Here is a 22,497-nt window from a genome sequence, read left to right as displayed (position 1 = left end):
TCCCATATATCTTACCATTTTTTATCTTATCATTTAATAAAAGAAAATAATATTAATCTAATAAACACCCTTCTATATATAATTACAAAATGAGATGAGGATTACGAGAGAGAGAACACCAGTGTGTAGAAGGTACTGATTAGGTGAAGCAAGGGTGAGAAACTAATTAAAGATCATTTTTGAAGAAATAACAGTGAAAATAAGACTTACATGTAAGATCAGCTTTTCAAGAGGGCAGGAAGTAGGTCTTGTCCACATATGACAATACAGACCTTTAGATTAACTTATTATTGAATTGTGTTTAATTATCTACCCATTTTTGTTTAGTCATAATCACCTCAATAGTTACTATTTATTAAATGTGTGCTGTGTGTAAGGCATTGATTAGGTACTATACAAACACAATTTCACTTATTTTTCACAATACTTTGAGGATAGTTATTATTTCCATTTTAGATAAGACAGTTATAGTCACAGTAAATTCGTTCACAAGTATTAATAACTGACTAAGACAAGAATCACGAAAGGACATCACATTTCACAGCTCATTTTTTCTCCATGTATCTCTACCCTCCGTAAGAAATAAGTGAAAGAACTTAAAAACAATCTCATTAATGTCAATTTACCTCACCAGGAAAAAAATTATATTCTTCTCAGAATGTATAATGTCCTATAAGAATCTTGCAGGAGGCTTTTTGTCTATGAATTGCTTTTTAACATGAGAAAGTAACCACTTTTTATGGTTTAGATCTGGGAAGTCCCTCCAAAGCCTCGTGCGCTCAGAGGTGAGGATTTTGAATATGATCCAATTATGGGGGTTGCTACAGCTGACTTGCTGTCAGGAAGTACATTTTGATTAGAGGTGGGTCACTGGGGACATGGCCTAGAAGGGTTTATCTTCCTCCCTGGCTTCTCCCTTTACTCTCTGTTTCCTGGCAGCAACGGCATGAGCAGCTTTCTTCTGCCAGGGCTTTCCTCCATGATTCTTTCTGCCAGGCAACCAATCAGGGACTGAAACTTCAGAAATTGTAAACCAAAATAAGCTTCTTTCCCTTTAAGTTGTGGCTACTGTGGTTCAACAAGGAGAAAGTGACTAAAAATTTTGTAAAAGATAATCAAATAATTTTAAACTTCTTTGTAAAACAAGATTACTTAGTATTTCTGATACAAAACCAAAACTTTTAGAAGAAATTGGATTTTATACCTGATTGCACAAAGTTGTGTGTCCAAAATGTTGCTATGTAAACTTCCTTGGTGAGCTCTAACTTATTTTTATCAAGTGTAAAAATGTAACAGCTAAATGTAACAGCTAAATATAACATCAACCAGTTAGGTTATATACTTGTCATTTGGCACTAATAATAACAAATTCAAGGAAGGAGGAAAATATTGCATTCAATTAGTTCAAAATTAGGAGATTTTTTCCACTTCTTGAACTTAGATTAAAAGTAGAGCAGAAAAAAAAACGACTAAAGGAACAAAAGGGAAAAAAAGAAAGTTTCCCTTTGTATACATTTATGTCCTCACCAGAGCACACAGAAGGTCAACTGCTTCCAAGATCAGTTCCTGATGCCCAATGCGGCTGACTCCCAGATCTTCTAGCTCCTGATGTGTAATGCGCAGCAGCTGGTCCCCACTGATCTTCTCTCTCTCGAAGTTCTTAATATACTGCTGCAAACAGTCATCAAGACCTACAAAATGAAAATATTGAACACCAGAATGAAAAAAAAGTAGTTTGAACGAACAAGGCAAGAGGTGCTAGCTCCAAACATTCTTGACTTTGGATTCATCCACTATTCACCTTTTCTCAATGTACATGTGGGGCTATAGCGAAAAAGAAAAAATATCACTTCAAATTCCTAGTAGCAAGATTCCTATTTCAATTTTCTTCAGAAATTATTGAAAATCTTTATCTCCCTTCTCACTAGTTCTCCTTACAGAACATGTTATCAGAATGATAAATTATAAAGTATTGTAAAAGATTCTCCTATGTTCCAGTTCTCTCTTTCTTCTTTACCCCCATTTCAGAAAGAATTTCTTCTTACAAGGTTAATTATCTTTCTGTGCTGTAGAACTTCATCTTTTAGCACCTTAATACTGCTTCGAGAATTTTTAAAAAAATCTTGCTTCATTTATTTCAACTTTTCCAATTCATCGACTCCTTCTATGTTAAAATCTCTGTCATATAAAAAACAAAGCACACAAAAATTCTTCTTTGACTTCCCTGATTCTGTGTTCATCTGTCATCCTCTTCAGACCCAGATCCCTTAATCTTAATTTTCTCATCTGTGATGCACTTCTTAATCTATTAATACCTGCGTTCTACTCAATTAAAAAAAATCCCAAAGTAGGTAATAATATTGGATTTTATATTCTTGAAACAATCATTTTTAAGAGTATCCAATTCATAAATGGCTGGCCAGCTACACACTATGTTAGCTTCAACATCCTAGGAAATGGCCAGGCATACGTAATGAACTAGATTAATAATATTTACTCTCTAGAAATGTATATTAAGAATATCAAAAAATGAAGCAATTAACATATACTAACTGATCTTAATTATACCAAGCAGGGAGAAAAAAGTCATAATGTGCTATATTCTAGTTAAAATTATAAAAGAGTAAAAATTATAAGACATTATAGAAAAAATATAGGGTTAGAATACATATGTCAAGGAAACAAAGTGCCATAATGGAGATTTTATAGAACCACTGAATGAGGGAAAGACTAAAACTTAAAAGCAGCCAGGTTTCTGCTAGGATCTAATACTAGACTACACAAGTCCTTATTAAACATTCAAACTTTCTTAAAGTAATTTGAGTTACCTGTGGCACCTCTACACTGTCTTCTTTATCTTTCATTCTTCACTGGTATGAAATATTAGTATGAACTAAAATTATCTCTAGAATTAGCAACATGAAAGTTACTTAAATGTGATGTTTATGATAATTTCACAGTGGTGGCAATAAACCAACGCTGAATGAGCTGAGAATTCTTCTACACAGCCAGCCTATACAAGAGACAAGTAAGAGGGTACCTGAAGAATATGAGATCTAGAGAGTTGTTTTTCTTTAAGATGCTAAACGCTTAAAAATATTTAAGTGTACAACAACAAAAAACATCCACATGTATCTCTAGTAAAGGACTAAAGGAGATAATGGGTGCAGATACAGGCAAATTAGTTATGGAAGTGGTTGAGGCCTCTCATCTAAAGTTTATGAACCTGTGTGAATGTGTAAGGGATCCATGAGATATCTGTAAAGCCAAAATAAAGGAAAAAAAGGTAGAGAAAAAGGCAGACTAACACGTATACTGGTAGCATTACAAATGTGTGCTGATTACCAGAATAGTATCAGAACTAACTACAGTGTCAGGAAACAGAGCAGAATTTTTATTTTAAAGAGAAAACTCTGAAGTCATGAACAAGAAAAAACATGAGGGAACCACGTGTCAGATAGGTCCTGAAGGCTGGAGATGCAAAAGTAAACATGACAAAAACCTCAAGGAATGAACTACTTGGAGGCCAAAACAGAGGATATCCAAAGAATCATTACAATTTGGTATTAAAGAAAGTAGCAAACAGCAGTAAAAACAGAAATAGATACAATCATTGAGGAAGTGTATATATGGTGAAAAATACAGTGGGCCATAGCAGTTTAGGGATGTCCAGAGAAAAGGACATACAAAAAAGAGAACAGAAATAGATCAGAGAAGACAAAGGTAATAAGGTAGTTATGACAACCAAGTGTTAAATGCGACACAGCATACAGATAAGGGAAAGACTAAAATGACTCTGAATTTGGAAATTAGGTGATTATCAGTGATTGTATCCTAAACAGTATCAGAATACTGGAAATAGAAGTCAGATAGTATATGGGGTTGTGCAGCAATAGGAAAATTAAAAAGGGAAGGCCTTGCATGAAGAATATTCATTTGGAAGATGACAAATGGCATTGGTGAGGATAGGAAGTAAAAAGGGAGATATTAAGTAGAATCAAAGGGACTATTATAAAAGATATAAAGATGAAGAAACAAAAACAAGAAATTATGTAACTCCTTAAATGTATACAGTAAGCGACTTGCAAAGCAAGGATTTAAAATTAGTCCCAGAGGATTTAAAGTCTAATTTGTTTTGACTCTATAAGACCATCTCCAGACTTCAAAGAAAAAACATTCCAACAATAAAGTGGATATATACTCTGCAAAAGAAACAAGATTAAAGAAGATAGGTTTCTATAATTATTAAATGAAAGAAGCGATAATTTAGGACAGTGGCTATTAAAATCATATTCTTCAATTATTGAGTGAAAATTTTTTAAAAACTACCAAGGACTAAATTCTATGTTTGCATACTCTGATGAATTTAATACAGTGCAGGCAGAGTACAATGCTGGCATTCAATCTGAAGCTACACTTAAATGAATGGCAGGTAAAAAACTGAAAATAGCATTTAGATAATACTGCAACCAATATAATACATTGTGACCTAAGAAACTCTTCTTTAAGTTCTTCAATATCATCCCTCACAATTTATGTCCTAATAGCAAGTAGTTACTCTACAACAAGTAGTTATGATTTATTTTCACAAGGATTCTCAAGAAAACCAAATAAAATAGAAAAAGGTAGGGCAATTTTCTTCTAGGCCTGTTCTCATTACTCTGTCCTAATTTATTTTAGAAAAGGCTAAGCTTACAACAGTTTTGTTATTTTCAAATGGAAGACTTGATAGAAAAAGTAGTACCTTTCACTTATTTTTTTGTTCCTTGTGTCCCAAGTACTATTATAAGCACTTTATAAATATCTTCTCATTTAATCATTAAAACTATTTCATGAGTTGCATATCATCATCTTGATTTTATATGAAAAATAAGAAATTGTGATTTAGTGGTCATGCCTATGATTCCACACCTTATAAATGGTTATGGCAAGGTGTAAAGCCAAGTGTATCTGATTCCAGATCTCTGTTCCTAAAGACTAAACTAAATTAGAAATGAGAGAGAGGTACAAAAGAGTATTTCCAAATCTCTGCACCATACTAAAAGTCATTATGTCAAAAATACTCATTTTTCATTTAAAACTTTAAACCATTATTCAAAATACACTTAAATTATGCTTTGCATTAAAAGATATTTATGTCATTTACACACACAATTCAGCAGAGCAATGCAAATTAAAAGTAGATAGGAGTAATATGACTAAGGGAAAACATGGTTAGTCGTGTAATGAGAGTCAAAATAACAATATTACAAAATCTATACCAATGAATAATTTTAGATGTGCTAGTATATAAAAGGAACTAGTACATAGACTATAAACTATCAATTGATAATGGAGAAAAAATTGGATCTATGATATAGTTTAAAATATTCATTGGATAAAAGTTGATGAGTTTCTAAGAGAAGTCTATCCACCCTTCACCCTATATTCAGCAAAGGATTTCTCATGGGAAGAAATCCTTGTATGAAGGAATAAATGCCACTTTCAAAAAAATCATTTTGTTAAACATATCTAAAGTTATCATTGGAGTCTTTTTACTTCAAAGCTGAAACATTTTAAAAATATATTTTTTGTACTTTAATAACTGGTTATCAAGTAGAAAATAGCTAATATATACTGCCGTCAAAAATATTACAATTTGTAGCAGAACTTATGTATCCACAGAGAAAATACCCAGTAAGGATTTTTTTTTATATTAACAACAAATGAAAAGATGAGTTCTATTTGTATCATCTTTCGAAAATTAAAAGTTCATCAATGAGTGGCAAAATATTCTGGACACAAATACTATATATTCATTTAATAAATGACAATTTCAAATGAAAGCTTCTCATGGTCATGCTGATTATGAAAGCTACATTTTACAGATTTTGAATTTTAAAAAGTGTAAGTTACAGGCAACAGGAGAAAAAATAGATAAATTTCATCAAAATTTTAAAAATCACACATCAAAGGAAACTACAAATAGAGTGAAAAGACAACCCATACATGAGAGCAAATATCTGGAAATCTTACATCTGATAGGGGTTAATAACTAGAATATATAAAATATCTTACAACTCAGTACAGATAACAAAAATTGAATTAAAATGGGAAAATGACTTATATAGGAATTCACCAATGAATATATACAGCCAACCAATAAACACACGAGAATGAACAATATCATTAATCAGCACAGAAATGCAAATCAAAACTACAATGACATTATCTTGTACACATTAGATTGGCTGATATCAATAAGAGCACAAAGTCGGGTACTGTTTGCAAGAATGCCAAATGGTTTGGCAGGTCCTCAAAAACAATGCATCAAATATGGGAAGGAGGGAGGCAGGGAGACAGGGAGGGAGGCAGGGTAGAAGGGAGAGAAGAGGGGAAGGGAGAAAAGGGAAGAGGAGAAAGAAAGAGAAAGAAAGAAAGAAAGAAAGAAAGAAAGAAAGAAAGAAAGAAAGAAAGAAAGAAAGAGAGAGAGTGAGTGACCACAAGAGCTAGCAATTGCATTCTTGGCTATATACTCAAAGCATTAAGAACAAAGACTTAAAGAGATATTTGTATAAACATATTCTGTAGCATTACTATTTACACAGACAGAAGGTGAAATTAAACCTAAGTGCACAGTAAAGTACAGATAGATAAAGATAATATTCTATATACACAAGTCTTTTTATTAAGGATTAGAAAGGAAATGGTGACACATGGTACAAGATACTTGAACCTTGACGCTTAATATACTAAGTGAAATAAACCATTCACAAAAGGACAAAAAATTGTATGATTCCACTTATATGAAGCATCTAGACAAATCAAGTTCATAGAAACATAAAGAGAAATAGGAATCCCCATAGGCTAGGGAGAGGGATAATTGAGAATTGGAGTTTAATATATATATATATATATATATATATATATATATATATAGTTTCAATTTTGCAAAATGAGCATAATTCTGAAACTGAGAGTGGCAGCAGTAGTACAAAAATGTGAATTGGTTAAGGCCATTGTGTACTTTTTTGTTAATTTCCCTGGTACCTTTTAAATATACATAATGATCACATTTATCAGAAAGTCTGTGTACCTGTACATGATATATAGTGATTTTTCCCCAGTCTTTTCCTTTCCCTTACATCCCTCTTCCTTTTCTTATTTACCAAAGCTCTGTTTTCAGTTTTTCCTTCTATTTTCTTTTTGTTTTTCCCTTCTTTCTTTTTCCCACTCCCCCTGCCTTGTTCCCCTTCCCATTTAAACATTTTCTTATTTCTCAGTATCTATTATAAATTTTGATACTTATTTACACTTTCAGTTTCTGATAGTAGAGAAACTATGTGATATTTGAACTTGTTGGTCCAATTTATTTAACTGAAGAGTATAGTCTCAAGGTGCATTCATTTACCTAGAAATGCCTCAAGTTTATCCTTCTTTATGGCAGAATAATATTCCATTGTAGAAAAATACGACATCTTCTTTATCCGTTCATCAGTTGATGGGCATTTGGGGTGTTTCCAAGACTTAGCTATTACAAATTGTGTTGCTATCAACATGGGTGTGCAGATATTGCTGTGGGATGTGGGCTTTTAATTGTACTGGGCAGATACCAAGAATGGGCATAGGGGGACTTCATCAAATCAAGAGAGATCAAGAGTAGCTTTCTGGGGAAATTGGAAAAAAGAACTGAGGTCTACAGATGGTGGGGGAGTCTACTACACACAGGTAGGAAAGATCGTGAGACACTAGAAATACCAGGATCCAAGGACAAGAAACAGGAAGGAGAGTATAATGATTTTTGTTCTAAAAATTCTGGTTTCAGCGTGAAGAACTGTGACTTGTGGCTACTTTTTCTTCTATCGAGAAAAAAAATCATATTTTGTAGGAACATATCTTTCAGCTTAGTACCTTAACATGATCTATTTTAGTTATATATATATATATATATATATATATATATATATATATATTTAGAGCATACAAACTTTCCAAACAATTCCTATCTTTGGCCATTTAGTTTCTTGTTCCTATGTATACAATTTTCCATGTTATCATCCTAGGAGGATGGTAAAGGCTTTTTTAAAAAAAATATTTAAAGAAAGACTAAAAAAGCAGAAAATGGGTAGAAATAATACACATGTTCAGAGAAAAAATAAACAGTAAGAAATCACTAGTTGAGGTTTAAATACCGTCCTTGTACAAATAGTTGTTCAAGATACAAAAGTGGAACATATAAAGTAGGAATTCAAACAGCGAGACTGCAAACAGTTCTGTTCAACTATCCAACAAAAACTTAGTAATACGGTTGTCAATCCTATACACTTAAACATACATGCAGTTATCCCTATCTTCATTTATGTTGATATTAAACAAACTAAAGCAGGCTAAAGTCATTCTGAACAAAGAACAATAGTATTGCTGGGTTTCATATCATGACACTCCAGGATCAGGACTGGGTACTGTAGTGTCTTTTTAAAAAAAAATTATTTAAAGAAAGACTTAACAAAACAGAGAGTGGGTAGAAATAATACATACTTTCAAAGAAAAAAATAAACAGTAAGAAATCACTAGTTGATGATTACAAATTGTCCTCTTACAAATAGTTATTCAACATACTAAAGGGAAGCATATAAAGTTGGGATTCAAACAGTAAGATTGCAACCAGTTCTGTTCAACTATCCAACAAAAACTTAGAAATACTTTTTCAATCCTATACACTTAAACATACATGCAATTATCCTATCTTTATGTTGAGACTGAAGAAACCCAAGCAGTCTAATATCAATCTAAACAAAGAATAATACTATTGCTGGGTTTCACATTATGACACTCCAGGATCAGCACTGGGTACTCTAGTGTCTCTTTTTCTTCAAAGTATCTGTTCATTTCATCATGTGTCATAAGATCAGTTCTCATAAACTGTTTATAGATTCTACACATGCATGAATCTTAACATGTATTTCTATACTTTCTACATTAGAGGGAGGAACAAAACAAAGCAAGACAAAACAAAACATATTCCGATAAACACATGAAACGCAAAAGGCATATAAAACCGTTGTACAAAGAGTTCTACCGTAGTTTGTGTTGTTTCTTGTTATCTTCAATAGAATTGGCTATATCATATCAGACATAGTATAATCGAATATATCATTACATAACAGTACCAAAAAAGCACAACCTTGTATATAGCATAAAACTTCAAAAACAGGCAATAATCAAACCAGAATGTATATCTTAGAGTCTTGTCACCTTCAGTATAGTTGCCTATACACTCAGACTTGATACTATCAATCATATCACTTTTGAATAAAATCTGTCGATACCAAACAGCAATCAAACAAACCAGATTTAACTAAGATCAGTCATGATAAAACAGTATAAGTCATACAGGGCTCCAGATTAAGTTAATAGGAAATTAAAGATGATTACTGTGCTATATCCTGATGTTTTAGGGATAGCTGTCTGTGCCCTCAAATCTAATGCAAGTAGACAAACTGGGACAGAATAAAATCTATCTAAGCAGAGTGGTGTGAGTAATGTGGGTTTTAAGTCTTGATACATTATTAATAATATCTTCTGCCATCTTTTTAAAGACTTTCCCTCCCCTTTCACTTCCCCAGGGTACACTGTACATTTTTGGGTCGGACCAAGACCCTTGGTTTTAAATGCGCAGGGGGGGCAACCTGCTATTTACCTAAGTGGTTCCAAACCTTCTCTCTCCTGGACTTGATCTCTAATTGTATTCCTTTATCTATTAAAACCTGTCTTTCCAATCTATCCACAAATACTGGTCTAGTTGCCCCTATGACTCTCTGGTTCTTTGTCACATAGAGCATTGTTTTCTCATATTTGATTTTCAGTCCACATACTGCTTTTCATGTTAATTATATTTCCTATACATAGCATCTCGGTGGTCCTTACCTCCTGATCTACTCCACGTGTGGTTCTTTTTTTTTAAATTTAGTGTATCAAGGCCATCTATATTAGAAATTATAACTAACCTTCTCTGCCTTTCTGTTATGCTTTTTTTGTCATCAGTTGTCTGCTTATCTTCTTCATTCTGTTTTCTGCTCTATTCATTGAGGCCTCTCTGCCACTGTTCCTGGAATCCAGTACATTTCTCTCTCTCTAGAAATGCCCTGCAGTATTCTCTGTAGAGTTGGATTGGTGGTTGCAAATTTCCCAATTTCCTCTTTGTCTTGGAAGCATCTTGTTTCTCCATTAATTTCTACAGACTGTTTATCAGGGTATATCAATATGGGCTGTAAGTTATTTTCTTTCAGGGCTTGGACTATTTCGCTCTAGGCTCTTCTTGACTTGATGGTTTGTGTCGAGAAATCTACCGTCATTCTGATGGGCCTTCCTTTATAGTTTTATCTGTTTCTTGTCTCTAACCACTTTTGATATTATGTTCTTATATTGAATTTCTGGGATCTTGATTATTAAGTTTGTGGGTGTAGCTCTGTTTTGGTTGTAGGTGGCTGGAGTTCTGTATGCCTCATACATCAGAATATCATTTCCTTTTCCTATATTTGGGAAATTTTCCTTAAATATTTCTGTGAATAACCTTTGTAGTTCCTTTGTTTGTACCCCTGCTTCTTCATTCACATTCTTTATTCTCAAGTTATAGATCCTCTTGTTGTCTTCTACTCTTTGTATTGTTACTGCTTGCTTCCTTGTTATTTTTTAAAAAGTTTTCCTTTCATAATCCCACATTGCAAAACTGTCCTCCAGTTTGGATAATCTATCATTAGTTTCTTTCAAGCAGATTTGCCATCTTTCCATAGTTTTTAATTTCCTGGTGATCTCTTTGACTTTGCTTCATGTGTTCTATATTTTGTTTATATTCTTCATCAAATGGTTCTCTGTTTTTGAGTTCCTCCCTTCTTCCATCTTTGTCTGCTTGAGGAGTGCTTAGCATCTCTTGTATTAATCTTCTTATATCTTGCTTTACTTGGCTAAATATTTCACTTTTGAACTCGTCTATGAGGTACCAAAGATATCTCTTTATGTCCACTGATGCTGTGTCTGATACTGCATGTTTGCTGTTCTCATTATCCTTTGTATTTACCTATCCTGGATCAATGTTCTCAGGGTTGGGACCTGGGGAATCTTTTTGTTGCTTCCTCTTCCAATCTTTTTTGTTTCTTCCAGGAGGCCCCAATTTCTTTCTTTGTTGGTTACAATTCTTCTGAAGCACGCTGGCTAGGTGGCCCTTCCCACTTCAGTGTGCTAGTCAGTTGTAAACAGGGGCAGTGTATGCTGCCCCCTCCCCACTGGATCAGTCAATCTGCTAAGGCCTGCACTGTTTCACTGTGCACTGCCTCCCCTCCGGGTCAGCCAAACTCTAAGGCTTCACTCTGTTAGTGTGCGCTGCTGCTGTAGGGAACTGATTTCGGATAGCCTATTGGGTCTCAGCCAGGTTGTGTGATCCAGGCCTAGCTCATTCCACCAATCCCATTCGGGAAGTTTACAACTGACTGAAGTCACTGCTGCCCCTTGTACTTGCCAGTTCTGCCTGGTCCCAGAACGTTATCCACTGGAGCCCCCCCTTTCTATGGAATTGCTCCACTTCCATCACTCACCACAGGTTGATGCAGGCTCCCCAACAGCTCAGCTGTCCGTTCGGCTGGCTGACCCCCGACCTCAGTGTGACTGCACCTCCCGTGAGTCGAAGCGGCGGGACCTCGTATGGCTCACCAAGTTTGGCGGGAGCACTGAACCTTTAGCTGTTCTAATAATAGCACCAGGACTGCATATTTGATTGTTTCTTCTCACCATAGTTTCTTCTTGGGATGAGAGAATTCATCTCCCTCTGTTCGGGGCTCCCCATGCTGTATTATGTTGACTGTCTCAGGGAGCCTCTGTAGCCAGCTGTTTTCTATCCACCATCTTTGCCCCGCCACCAAGGATGGTAAAGATTTAGAAGCAGAAAATAGTCTGCACATTAGATATAGAACTACTGTATACGTATGGTCTCCTGAGCAAGAAATCACAATGAATAGAAAAACACAGAAACATCTTTTAAAATGATGATCCTATAAAAAGTAATATAGAAATATAGAGATAAAAATTGTATAGCCAATCATTTCAACTCAGATACAAAACTCATTTCTTCTAATTGAAATAACTTCCACACAAAAAACTAGCATAATAATAACTTCAAAACAGCTCCATCCATTATTAAATACAACCTCAATACCTTTCTCTCTTCCTCTATCTGGTACCGGATAGAGGAAGAAATCTTGCACTTGTCAGGCAGATGATTAATATATATCTTATGATCCTTCTTCAATACAAAACAAACTTTATTCCTCAATACAAATGTACAGTTTGAAGCCAACTCTACTATTACATACATTTTCCCATTACAAATAAATGTCCGTATTATTAACTACTCAGTAATTTTAGAATCAAGCAAACACACACACACACAAATTTTTAGTTTTATATAAACGTATGACTTTAAAAACAGGTTCTAAAATATTAGTGTTTTTAGTCAACATATATTTTGCATCTAAACAGTAAACTACCATTTGTACTGAACATTTACATTAAACCTATGAATATTTGTCTTTTATCACATGTAAGGATTTATGATCAGGATAAAAACAACGCCACATTTATCCCATTTATGGTAGGCTGCCTAAAATAGATATAAGTGGTAATATTCAATTTTATATGTTTTTCTTCATGTACAAGAAATAAGTAATGTAACACAATTAAATAACCAAATAATCTTATTAGCCTATATACATATTTTCCTTTACCTAAGAAGTCAAAATATTTTGAAAGTTTGAAATTTTAGCTAAAATTTGTAAGATAACTTCAAAATAATTGTAATAACGCAAAAGAACGTTAAGTTTGCACTGTTTCTCAAAGTTTATGTGCATACAAACATCTAGGTATCTGATTAAACTATATATTCTCATTCATTTGGTTTGGGGTATAGTCTGAGCGTGTGTATTTCTCACATACTCAGATATAGTAATGGACATTACTAGATCAAGTCTTGCCCAAGGCAAAAAGAAAACTGATTTGTTTTTTTAAAAAACTGACAAGGTCAATAGACAATGATGAGGGCTGGATATATACTCTGTGTGTCTGTGTGTGTGTGTGTAAAAATTGGTCTTGTTTTCAAATATCTAGCCATGCCTTTTTGGGCTCATTATTCCTGTTTAAGAAATATATAACATATCTATCTGAGCATGGTAGCGCGGGCCTGTAATCCCAATACCAAGGGAGGCTTAGCAGGAGGATTCAAGTTAAAGCACAGACTAGACAATTTATTGACTTAATGAGACCTTGTCTCAAAATTGGGAATGGGAATGCAGATAAATGCAAAGGTCCTGCCATTAGTGAATTGTGTACTCTCAAAAAATTCACAGTACAGCAAAATTACATATCCACAAACACAATACTCAATAAACTACAAACTTGTCACAAATTTAAGGGCCACAAAGAAATGTTTCACATTGTAGCTTTGGGCTGGGGATTTAGCTCAGCGGTATAAGTGCCTGCCTTGCAAGCAGGCAGTCGTGAGTTCAATCTCCAGTACCAATAAAAAGGAAAAAGACAAAAAAAGAAAAAAAGAAATAGAAAAACTATTGGAAAAAAGCTACTCCAAACTAGGTTATATTTACATTTATTCAATTAAATCCCAAAATGCAGGTTTGAAAGACTGATATTCAGAAAACTTCCTAATTTTCCAAAAGGTAATGTGTAAAGAGAAATTCACCAGCCTAAATGAGCAACAATTAATTTAATCCTTCACAACATTCTTACCATCAATTATAAAAGAGTGCAGTGTAAATTCTTCAAAAAAAGTTGGGGGGAAGGGGGAGAAACCATAAACAATACAAATTTTTGCTTCTTATCATAAAACATTTCTCAAAAACTCCAAAAATATGGGCTTTATAATCATTTTCTCTCTCTAAAATTCTCTTAAGTTTTGACAGTATTCCATTGCAATCAATGTTTATTGGATAATCAAATGGGAAGAGCTCAATTAGTAATTCCTGTTTTCTCTTCATTCACCACAGAGTCCGAACTCCTATAAGTAGATCAAAATTAAAAATGTCTGAAAATCAGAAAAGGAGAAAAATTTTCTGTGAAAAGTCACATGAATCAAAATGGGGAGGTTGTTTATTAGCCTTGGCTGATTATTGTGTCAAAGAAACTATATGACAGGACTCATATTTTTAAAAAAGCTCCGCTTATTGCTTCCCACATTGGTTTTCCAGTAATAAATTAAACTCTACATGTGAAACATTTGTTTCTTCACAATCTGCATTTTCTTGGCAGGAATTTGAGAATTAACTTTTAGATGATATTTTGAAAGTCTAGGTCATAATTTAATACCCCATTCATCCTGCTGGCAACTCAATAGTTAATAAAGCTTAGCCTTTGTATAATTCATCTGATTAAATTACTGCTCAATATCATAGCTTCAAAAATAGAATTTATAAGAGGATAAAGACACAGGGACATCATGTTTGCTCAGGTCTCAAAGTTTAAAAACTAGCATAAAATGTAAATGTGACGATCACTATATAATTTATGTCATACGAAAAGACAAAAGTTTTTTATTACCTTCACAAGACAAAGTAAAAACAAGCTCCTCTTCTAGGGAAAGGAGACTAAGTCTGAACAAAAAATAATGTAGGGAGGTAAGGGCAAGGGCAAAGACCCAACATATGTAATAGCTGTATTTTGTAAAGCACTACTCAAGAAACTTCGGAGCTTGGCCCAACAAGAGGATATTCACTGAACCCTCCTAGGAGACTTTTGGTAACTGCCTGAAAGCACCTGTACAAACAATCTTTTAGCAAGCTTTTATTTCAACTGAATCCCAAATTTCCCCTTTGGTGAATTTCAATGAAAAGACCCTGGGGAAGCAAGATTTACATAAATATAAACATACTACCACTGCTTGCTATGGAGGCCTATATTCATGACAGCCATAAATCAACCTGTGACAGGAACCAAGAAAGTATTGAGAGTCTTGAATAGCTACAAACTCAGATGTATTTTCTGTAATTTTTGCAAGCTTTGTAACTGTAAGAACTACAGATAGTATGTTATGACAGCTAGTATAAGCTAGTATCTTGTTGAGGAATTTTGCATCTATATTCATTAGAGAGACTAGCCTGTAGTTCTCTTTTCTGGTTTGACTCCCTCTATGGTTTTGATAACAGGATTACGCTTTTCTCTAGGTATGAATCTGGGAGTTTCAGGACTAATGGCATTAGATCTCTGAATTTCTTGTAGAATTCAGCAGTGAATCCATTAGGACTTGAGTTTTTTATTTTTTATTTTGGGGGTTTTTTATAGGTTTTTAATTGCATCTTCGATTTCACTGACTGATATATTCCATCATTTAGAATTTTTATATCTCTTGATTCAGGTTTGGTAATTCATCTATGAATCTGTCCATTTCTTCTCTATTTCTCAAATTATTTAAGAATAGGTTCATCATGTAGGTAGTCATGATGTGAATTTCTACAGGATATGTTGTGATTTTACCCCTTCCACTACTAATTCCATGGATTTGAATCTTTTCTTTCATTTTTTTTATAAGGTTGGCTAGGGGTTTTTCAATTATGTTTAGTCTTTCAAAGAACCAGTTTTTCAATTCATCAATTCTTTGTTTTTTTCTTAGTCTCAAGATATTAATTTCTGCTCTGATATTTATAATTTCTTCCCTTGTACTAGTTTTTGGTTTTACTTGTTCTTTCTCTAGAAGCTTGAGGTTCAACATTAGGTTATTTGAGCTCGTTATTTTTTTTCTGCTGTGGGAATTCATCATTACAATTTGTATCATATATCTGTTTTCATTGTGTCCCACAATTTGTTATGTTATTTTTGCTTTATCATTTAATTGTAGAAACTGTCACACTTCTTCTTTAATTTAATCTGTGATCCATTTGGGTTGTTCAGGAAGGTATTATCTAATTTCTACTCTACACAGAAGAGCCCACAAAACCTCCACCTAAAGACTTCTAGATTCAATAACCAAATTCATTAGCATACTTCGATACAAAATCAACACTCAAAAATCTATAACATTCCTGCATACAAATAAAAAACTCACTGAGAGAAAATAGGGAAACCACATCTTTGACAATACCACCAAAAACTGAAATATTAGTGATCAATACAATAAAAGAAGTAAATTATCTTTACACTAAAAACTATAGTACACTGAAAAACAAGACAGAACAGAATATCCGAAAATGTCAATACATCCCTTGCTCTTGGATAAAAAGAATCAATACAGTGAAAATGGTCAAACTTCCAAAATTGTTACACAGAAATAATGAAACCCCAATCTAAATGCCAAAAGCATACATCACAGAACTAGAGTAAACAATTCTAAAATTAATTTGGAACCAAAAGAGACCTAGAATAGCAAAAGCAATTTTGGGCAACAAAGGTAAAGTAGAAGGCATCACAATCCCTGACTTGAAATTATAAAACTATTGTGATAAAAATAGCATGATACTAGCAAAAAATACACTTGAGTGTCAGAGCAACAGATTAGAAGAGGCAGAAAGAAATTCAAATACATACAGCCACCTTTTCTTTGACAAAAGGGCCAAACATCTTCACTGGAAGAAACATATCCTTTTTAATAAATGGTGCAGGAAAAACTGGCTTTCTACATGCCAAAAATTAAAACTACATCTCTCTTACTATGCAATAAATTAAGGTCAAAATTGATTGATATATTAAAAGAGGAACAATAAATCTGCTGGACAATAGAATAGAATTGTTGAAGACGTGTTGGCAAAGACTTTATGAACAAAACATGGGTTGCATAGGAACTATTACAAAGAATCATCAACTAGGACCTTATCTTATTAAAAAGTCTCTTCACAGCAAAAGAAACCATGACAGAGTGAAGACACAACCTTCAGAGTGTTAAGAAAATTTTCTACAGCTGTTACTCAAATGACTAGTATCTGGAATATATAAAGAACTCAAAAAACTCATACCCTCCCTAAATTTAAAGACCCCATTCAAAAACGGGCATCTGAGCTGAATGGCCACTTCTCAGATAAAGAAGTACAGCATCAAATAAATGTATGAAAAAATGTTAAATATCACTGGTCATTTTACAGATCCAAATTAAATCAACATTGAGATCCTATCTCAATCCTGAAAGAATGGCTAAAACAAGAAATCAACCAATAACAAACGCTAGCAGGGCTGTGTGTGAAAAGGAATTTTTCTCCTTTATTGGGAGTATGTATAGATTGGTACAACTTCTGTGGAAATCAGTATAGACTTTCCTCAAAAACAGAAAACTTGAGGTTCCATTTGACTCACCTATTCCCCTCTTGGTATATTCCTGATAAAATTAAATACACATATACACATACATATCCAAGGGCAGAAAAAAGGGAAAGTGATCATATATCTTTATCCCTTACTATCAAATACTGTCTATATTCATATGAATGTTGCTTAAAGTACATGACTTGGGAAGCATAATTTAAAAATAAGAGCTCCATTTTTGGTAATCTAATTTTCATATCTCTTTGGTAGTCTTAATTTTGTTATTTCTCATATAAGTTTTCTTTTTTTTAAATTAAGTTTATTGGTACATTTTAGGTATGCATAATGAGCACATTCATCATGGCGAATTTGTACCTTAACTTGATAGCCATAAAGGATAAAAATGAGACATTTCTAGATAAATGGATACTACTTGAGACTACACTCTTAAATAGAATAAATTGGACACATGTGTGTAAATATTACATTGTTTATCTGGTGTGTGGAATGCAAAGTGTAAATAAGGAACAAAATGTACAACAGATATTGTGAAATAGTAAGAAAATATTCAAATGGAAAAGAAAACTAGGGAGCTGGGAGGTGGGGGAGGAGGGAAAGGAAAAGAAAGAAAAAGAAGATGGAAAAAATAGAAACTTATCTTTTGTAAATAAGGAGAGTAAGAAGAATTGAAAGGAGAGGAGGGGAATGGGGGAAAATCAAGGTATATTATACACAGTACAAATTTCCTCTCTTGAATGTTATCATTATATGTATCTAAAATGTATCAAAAAATTAAAATAATATAAGAATTAAAAGCTAAACTTCAATATGCATTATAAATAATCATGGTAAAATTATTTTAAAAACTACTAGTAGACATCTCTACATTAATGTGTATGAAAAAGATTAATGTTATAGTATCCTATTTTAATTTTACATTTGAATGAAACTCCGTTTCTAAAGGCAATAGTTTACTACTCATAATAACCTTTTGTCTTATTTTAATTTTGTTTAGTACTGAAGATTGGACCCAGAGCCTTATATATGCTTAAGCAAGCAGTCTGTCACTGAGCTATCCTTTCAGCACTCATGATAATATTTAACAGCAGGGCACTGAACTCAAGGCACTTTTCCAGAAATGGTAAGAATTTCTAAGGAACTTAAAATGAATAAAAATTTTTCATTTCAAGAAAGAAAATAAGAACTATACTAAAATATACAACAATGCAAGCAAACGTATTACCGTGTTTTGTTGTAAGCATCCACCTTGGAACCTTGTACCCTTTGGTTATAGCATCACATATTAAAAGCCACTTAAGAAGAACATGATTCATTCAATAATGCTAAAGGCAACTTTAAGTTCCTATTAAAGTTTTATATACTGGCAATTATGAACAAAGCACTCTGATCCTGGTCTCCCAGTATTATAACCCTAAAAAATAATTCAAAACAAAACTTTGCATTTCTATTCAAATGTGAGTCATGTCATCCAAGGAAAATATTACATATACAAGAATCAAATTTCATTTCTTTTAATGACAATCCAAAATCTTTAAAAAAACAATCAACTAAAACTGTTCTATTTGAGATAGAGAGGGAATATTTTAGGGTCAGGGATAGTTGATGATCTTGTGATAATACAATAAAAAGCAAAAATGATTTTTTAAAAACACTGGCATAGGAAATAGAATTACTAATCATGAGAAACTGGTCCTTTTAGGAAGGCAATCATAGGCTAACATATGTCTGTCTTAACTACCCTAACACGCACAGTATAGTTCAGCCTTGAGTTTGAACTAGTTCAAACTTAGGGAATTAATGAAAATCAAAATTAGGTATCTTATTTCTGTAATAAGATTTATTCTTTGTTTTTCAATTCAACCTTCTAATATTCCTTATGAGTACAAAATTAACCATGGTTTTACATTTGTTTCAAATATCTTACAGCTCTGAGATTTACTTTCAGAATAATACAGTTCTAATTGATATTTTAAAATTGAAACCTTTGGCTGAGTCCAACAAATAGAAGTGAGAGGCTGTGGGGAAAAAGGAACTCTCCTGCACTGTTGGTGGGAGTGTAGACTGATACAACCACTGTGGAGGTCAGTCTGGAGATTCCTCAAAAAGCTGGGATTGGAAGTCCCATTCGACCCAGCTATTCCACTTCTAGGCATATACCCAGAAGAATTGAAAACATCATACCACAATGATATATGTACACCCATGTTTATAGCAGCACAATTTGTAATAGCCACATCTTGGAAACAACCTAAGTGTCCATCAACTGAGGAATGGATAAAAAAAAAGTTGTGGTATTTTTATACAATGGAGCACTACTCAGCTATAAAGTATGATCACATTGAGATATTTACTAATAAATAGGCGCAACTTGAGACTATACTCATAAGTGAAATAAATCAAACTCACATGTATAAATACCATATAGTATCCCTAGTGTATGAAATAGTAAGAGTACATAAAAGTTTATGGTAATCATGATTCCCCATTACATTGCTCTGAAGTCTTATAATGACTGCATTCATTAGTTGGAATGGGTTTGTACTTGTATGTTTGATTTTTTTATCTGTGATGGTATAAATAGCCATTTTGAAGAAAATAAGTCATTATAATAGCCATTACTGATATAATATCTCTTACTCTGAAGTCCTACCATGCTTTTGCTCTTCTGTTTCCATTGGCTCTATCATGTTTTATCTTATTGGACTGTATTACGTGTGATAGTATAAACCAATTTGCTACGGAAAAAGAGATAACATAGTAGCCATTATTTGTTTTCTGTTATTTGGTTCAGAATGCCCTGTAATACTCTCATTCTCTTGATTTGTTTTATACTATTTTGTTATGTTTGATACTATTGTATATGAAGTTATGCTCAACTATTTCAAAGACAGAGACATTGTGGTAGTTATTGTTAATTACAGGTTGTCTTCTGGTGAAATACTGTATTGCTTACATTGTTCTGTTCTGATCTGCTTTGTGATGTCCTGTTTTGTCTTAATCTCTTTAAAATAAAAAAAGTGAGTAGTATTGCTCTATGACTGTGATCTAGTGAACACAATATTTCAACAACTACTATAAATAAGGAGTAGAATAAAACTTTTCAACATATGATTCTTATGTAGTTTAATTGCTAAGAAAGAGGTAAATAGCACTAATTCTTAATTTTAATTTAAAAATGTCTTATATTAGCTAATATGATAACAAATTTCCTTTAAATATGTACAGGGAAGGTAACCTTTAATTTGGCAACAAGGTTAATATTATTTGTATAAATTTAATGACTTCTAGAGAACTAGGAACTTGCATTTCAGCTCATGATTTCTACAAACAGAAGAGAGAGACAATTGGTAACTCCCAGCTCTTTTTATCCTGACCCAAAGCACAAAACAGAAGTTCAGAACTCTAATGAAAGCCAATTTGGCTCAGTTGGGAGTGGTCCAACAGTTCTATCTGTTTACTCTTTTATTCTGAGAGGATAATTAAAAGCTTTATGAATCACCAGAGGAATACATGAAATATTTTTCAGGAAATTGGTGAAAACTAGGGCACTGAATTCTTTGCTGTAGTAATTCAATAGTAAAAATGTTAATTAGTTCATCAATACATATAAATAAACAGGTGTCAATCAGTTCAAAATAGAATTTGGCTTTTTACACATAAAGTTACATTTTCATTAGAAGACTTAAAAGAAATTTACTTTATAAACTAAGTCACTACATTCAAATTAAAATAGCTCTCTGCATAAATTTTCTTCCTAGAGGATAAAATATAACCTTCAGGCCTTAGAAACCACTAATGATGACTTGTTTAAACTAGGTTTTCTAAATCAACTGGTTAATGTACATATGAGGGATTTTAAATTATAGAACTTAACTATAAACTTAAGTATTAACATATTGGTTAACCAGATCTTGTCAAATACAGAAACATACCCAGAAAAATCCAGAATCATGATCAATAGCGAAACTCAAGAAATATTCTCACCAAAGGTCAAAAATATTTAACATTAAATAATAATGGTCCTAGTAAATGTAAAGAAGTCAAGTAAAAGACTTTTCTTCTACTATCAATAAGGATATTAGAAGAGAAAAAGTATCAAAATCCATAATATGATTACTTAAAAATTCAAGAAAATCCATTGAAAAACTATTAGACTAAAAATGCTTACTAAAGGGGCCAAATACTGTATAAAAACAATAGATGAAACTTCCCTACACATAGGGAAGCTAATGAGAAAAAAGAAAAAAGAATGGTTCACTCGTAACAAAAATAAAAACAACCTACTGAGGAATAAACCTAACAAGATAAAATATACTTAAAGAAGCTACAAAATATCCCTAATGGATGTAAAAGACAAACAAATAAGGAAGGGTACGTCATTCCTGTGTAACAGGACTCAGTGGAGTACAGATATTAATTTTTCCTAAAGTAACATAAATTCAATTGCAATTCCTGTCAAGATCTTAATAGAACTTTTTTCTATGACAGCTGACACACTGAATCTAAATTTTGCATGAAAAGAAAACTGGGCAATAACCAAGATGTTTGAAAAAACATTCACAAGGGTAGGAAAAAATTATTACTCAGATAGCAGGTAGTCTATATACCAAAAATAGTTAAAAACGTATAAGAAATAAAAACAGGTAAGTTGTGTTAACACAATTGTGTACCCATTCAGGAAAAAAAATCAGACTTCATAGTTTATATTACACATTCCTTAAAAGTTCACATTAAAAAGCTAAATTAATTTTTAAGTAGATGAAAGAACTAGAAGAGAATTTCTATACAATATGGGGACAGAAAAGTTTTTCTATGCAGAATAGAGTATGATTAGCCATACAAGTAAAATGGACAAAACTGACAGACATGGCCATATTAAAATTTAAATATTTTAAAATATTTTTGGTTAATTTTATTGGTACATTCTAGCCACACATATTGATTATATTCATCATAAGGGATTTGAACCTGTATGTAGTATAGCTCAGTTCTTTGTTTTCTCCAATCCTCTTCCCTCCCAATTAAACCCCTCCTTTGTTTTCATTTTCTTCTTTTCTTTTTCCTTCATTTTCATTTTCTCCTTTTTTTTTCTTTTTCCTTCCTTTGCTCTCTTCATTGCTCCCCTTACCATTTGAATGTTTTCTTATTTTTCAGTATCTATGATATATTTTGATAATTATTTACACTTTTAGTTTCTCACATAGAGAAACT

General features: G+C 32.9%; 1 protein-coding gene across 5 annotated transcripts in view; it reads right to left on the bottom strand.

The window, feature by feature from the left end:
- The window catches only part of Cnksr2 (connector enhancer of kinase suppressor of Ras 2), a 284,365-nt gene that overhangs the window by 235,558 nt on the left and 26,310 nt on the right, over positions 1–22,497 (bottom strand). For all 5 annotated transcript variants that reach the window (XM_063242887.1, XM_063242888.1, XM_063242889.1 and 2 more), the window contains exon 2: positions 1,528–1,691. In XM_063242887.1, the coding sequence (XP_063098957.1) occupies positions 1,528–1,691 (164 nt within the window). The remainder of the gene's footprint in view (positions 1–1,527; positions 1,692–22,497) is intronic.

This window comes from Cavia porcellus, unplaced genomic scaffold (assembly GCF_034190915.1).
Source record: "Cavia porcellus strain 051 isolate PalLab524CR breed Dunkin Hartley unplaced genomic scaffold, mCavPor4.1 scaffold_33, whole genome shotgun sequence".
In the NCBI taxonomy this organism is placed as follows: domain Eukaryota; kingdom Metazoa; phylum Chordata; class Mammalia; order Rodentia; family Caviidae; genus Cavia; species Cavia porcellus.
Note: the sequence above shows the minus strand (reverse complement) of the source record. Positions and strands in the feature narration are given on the sequence as shown.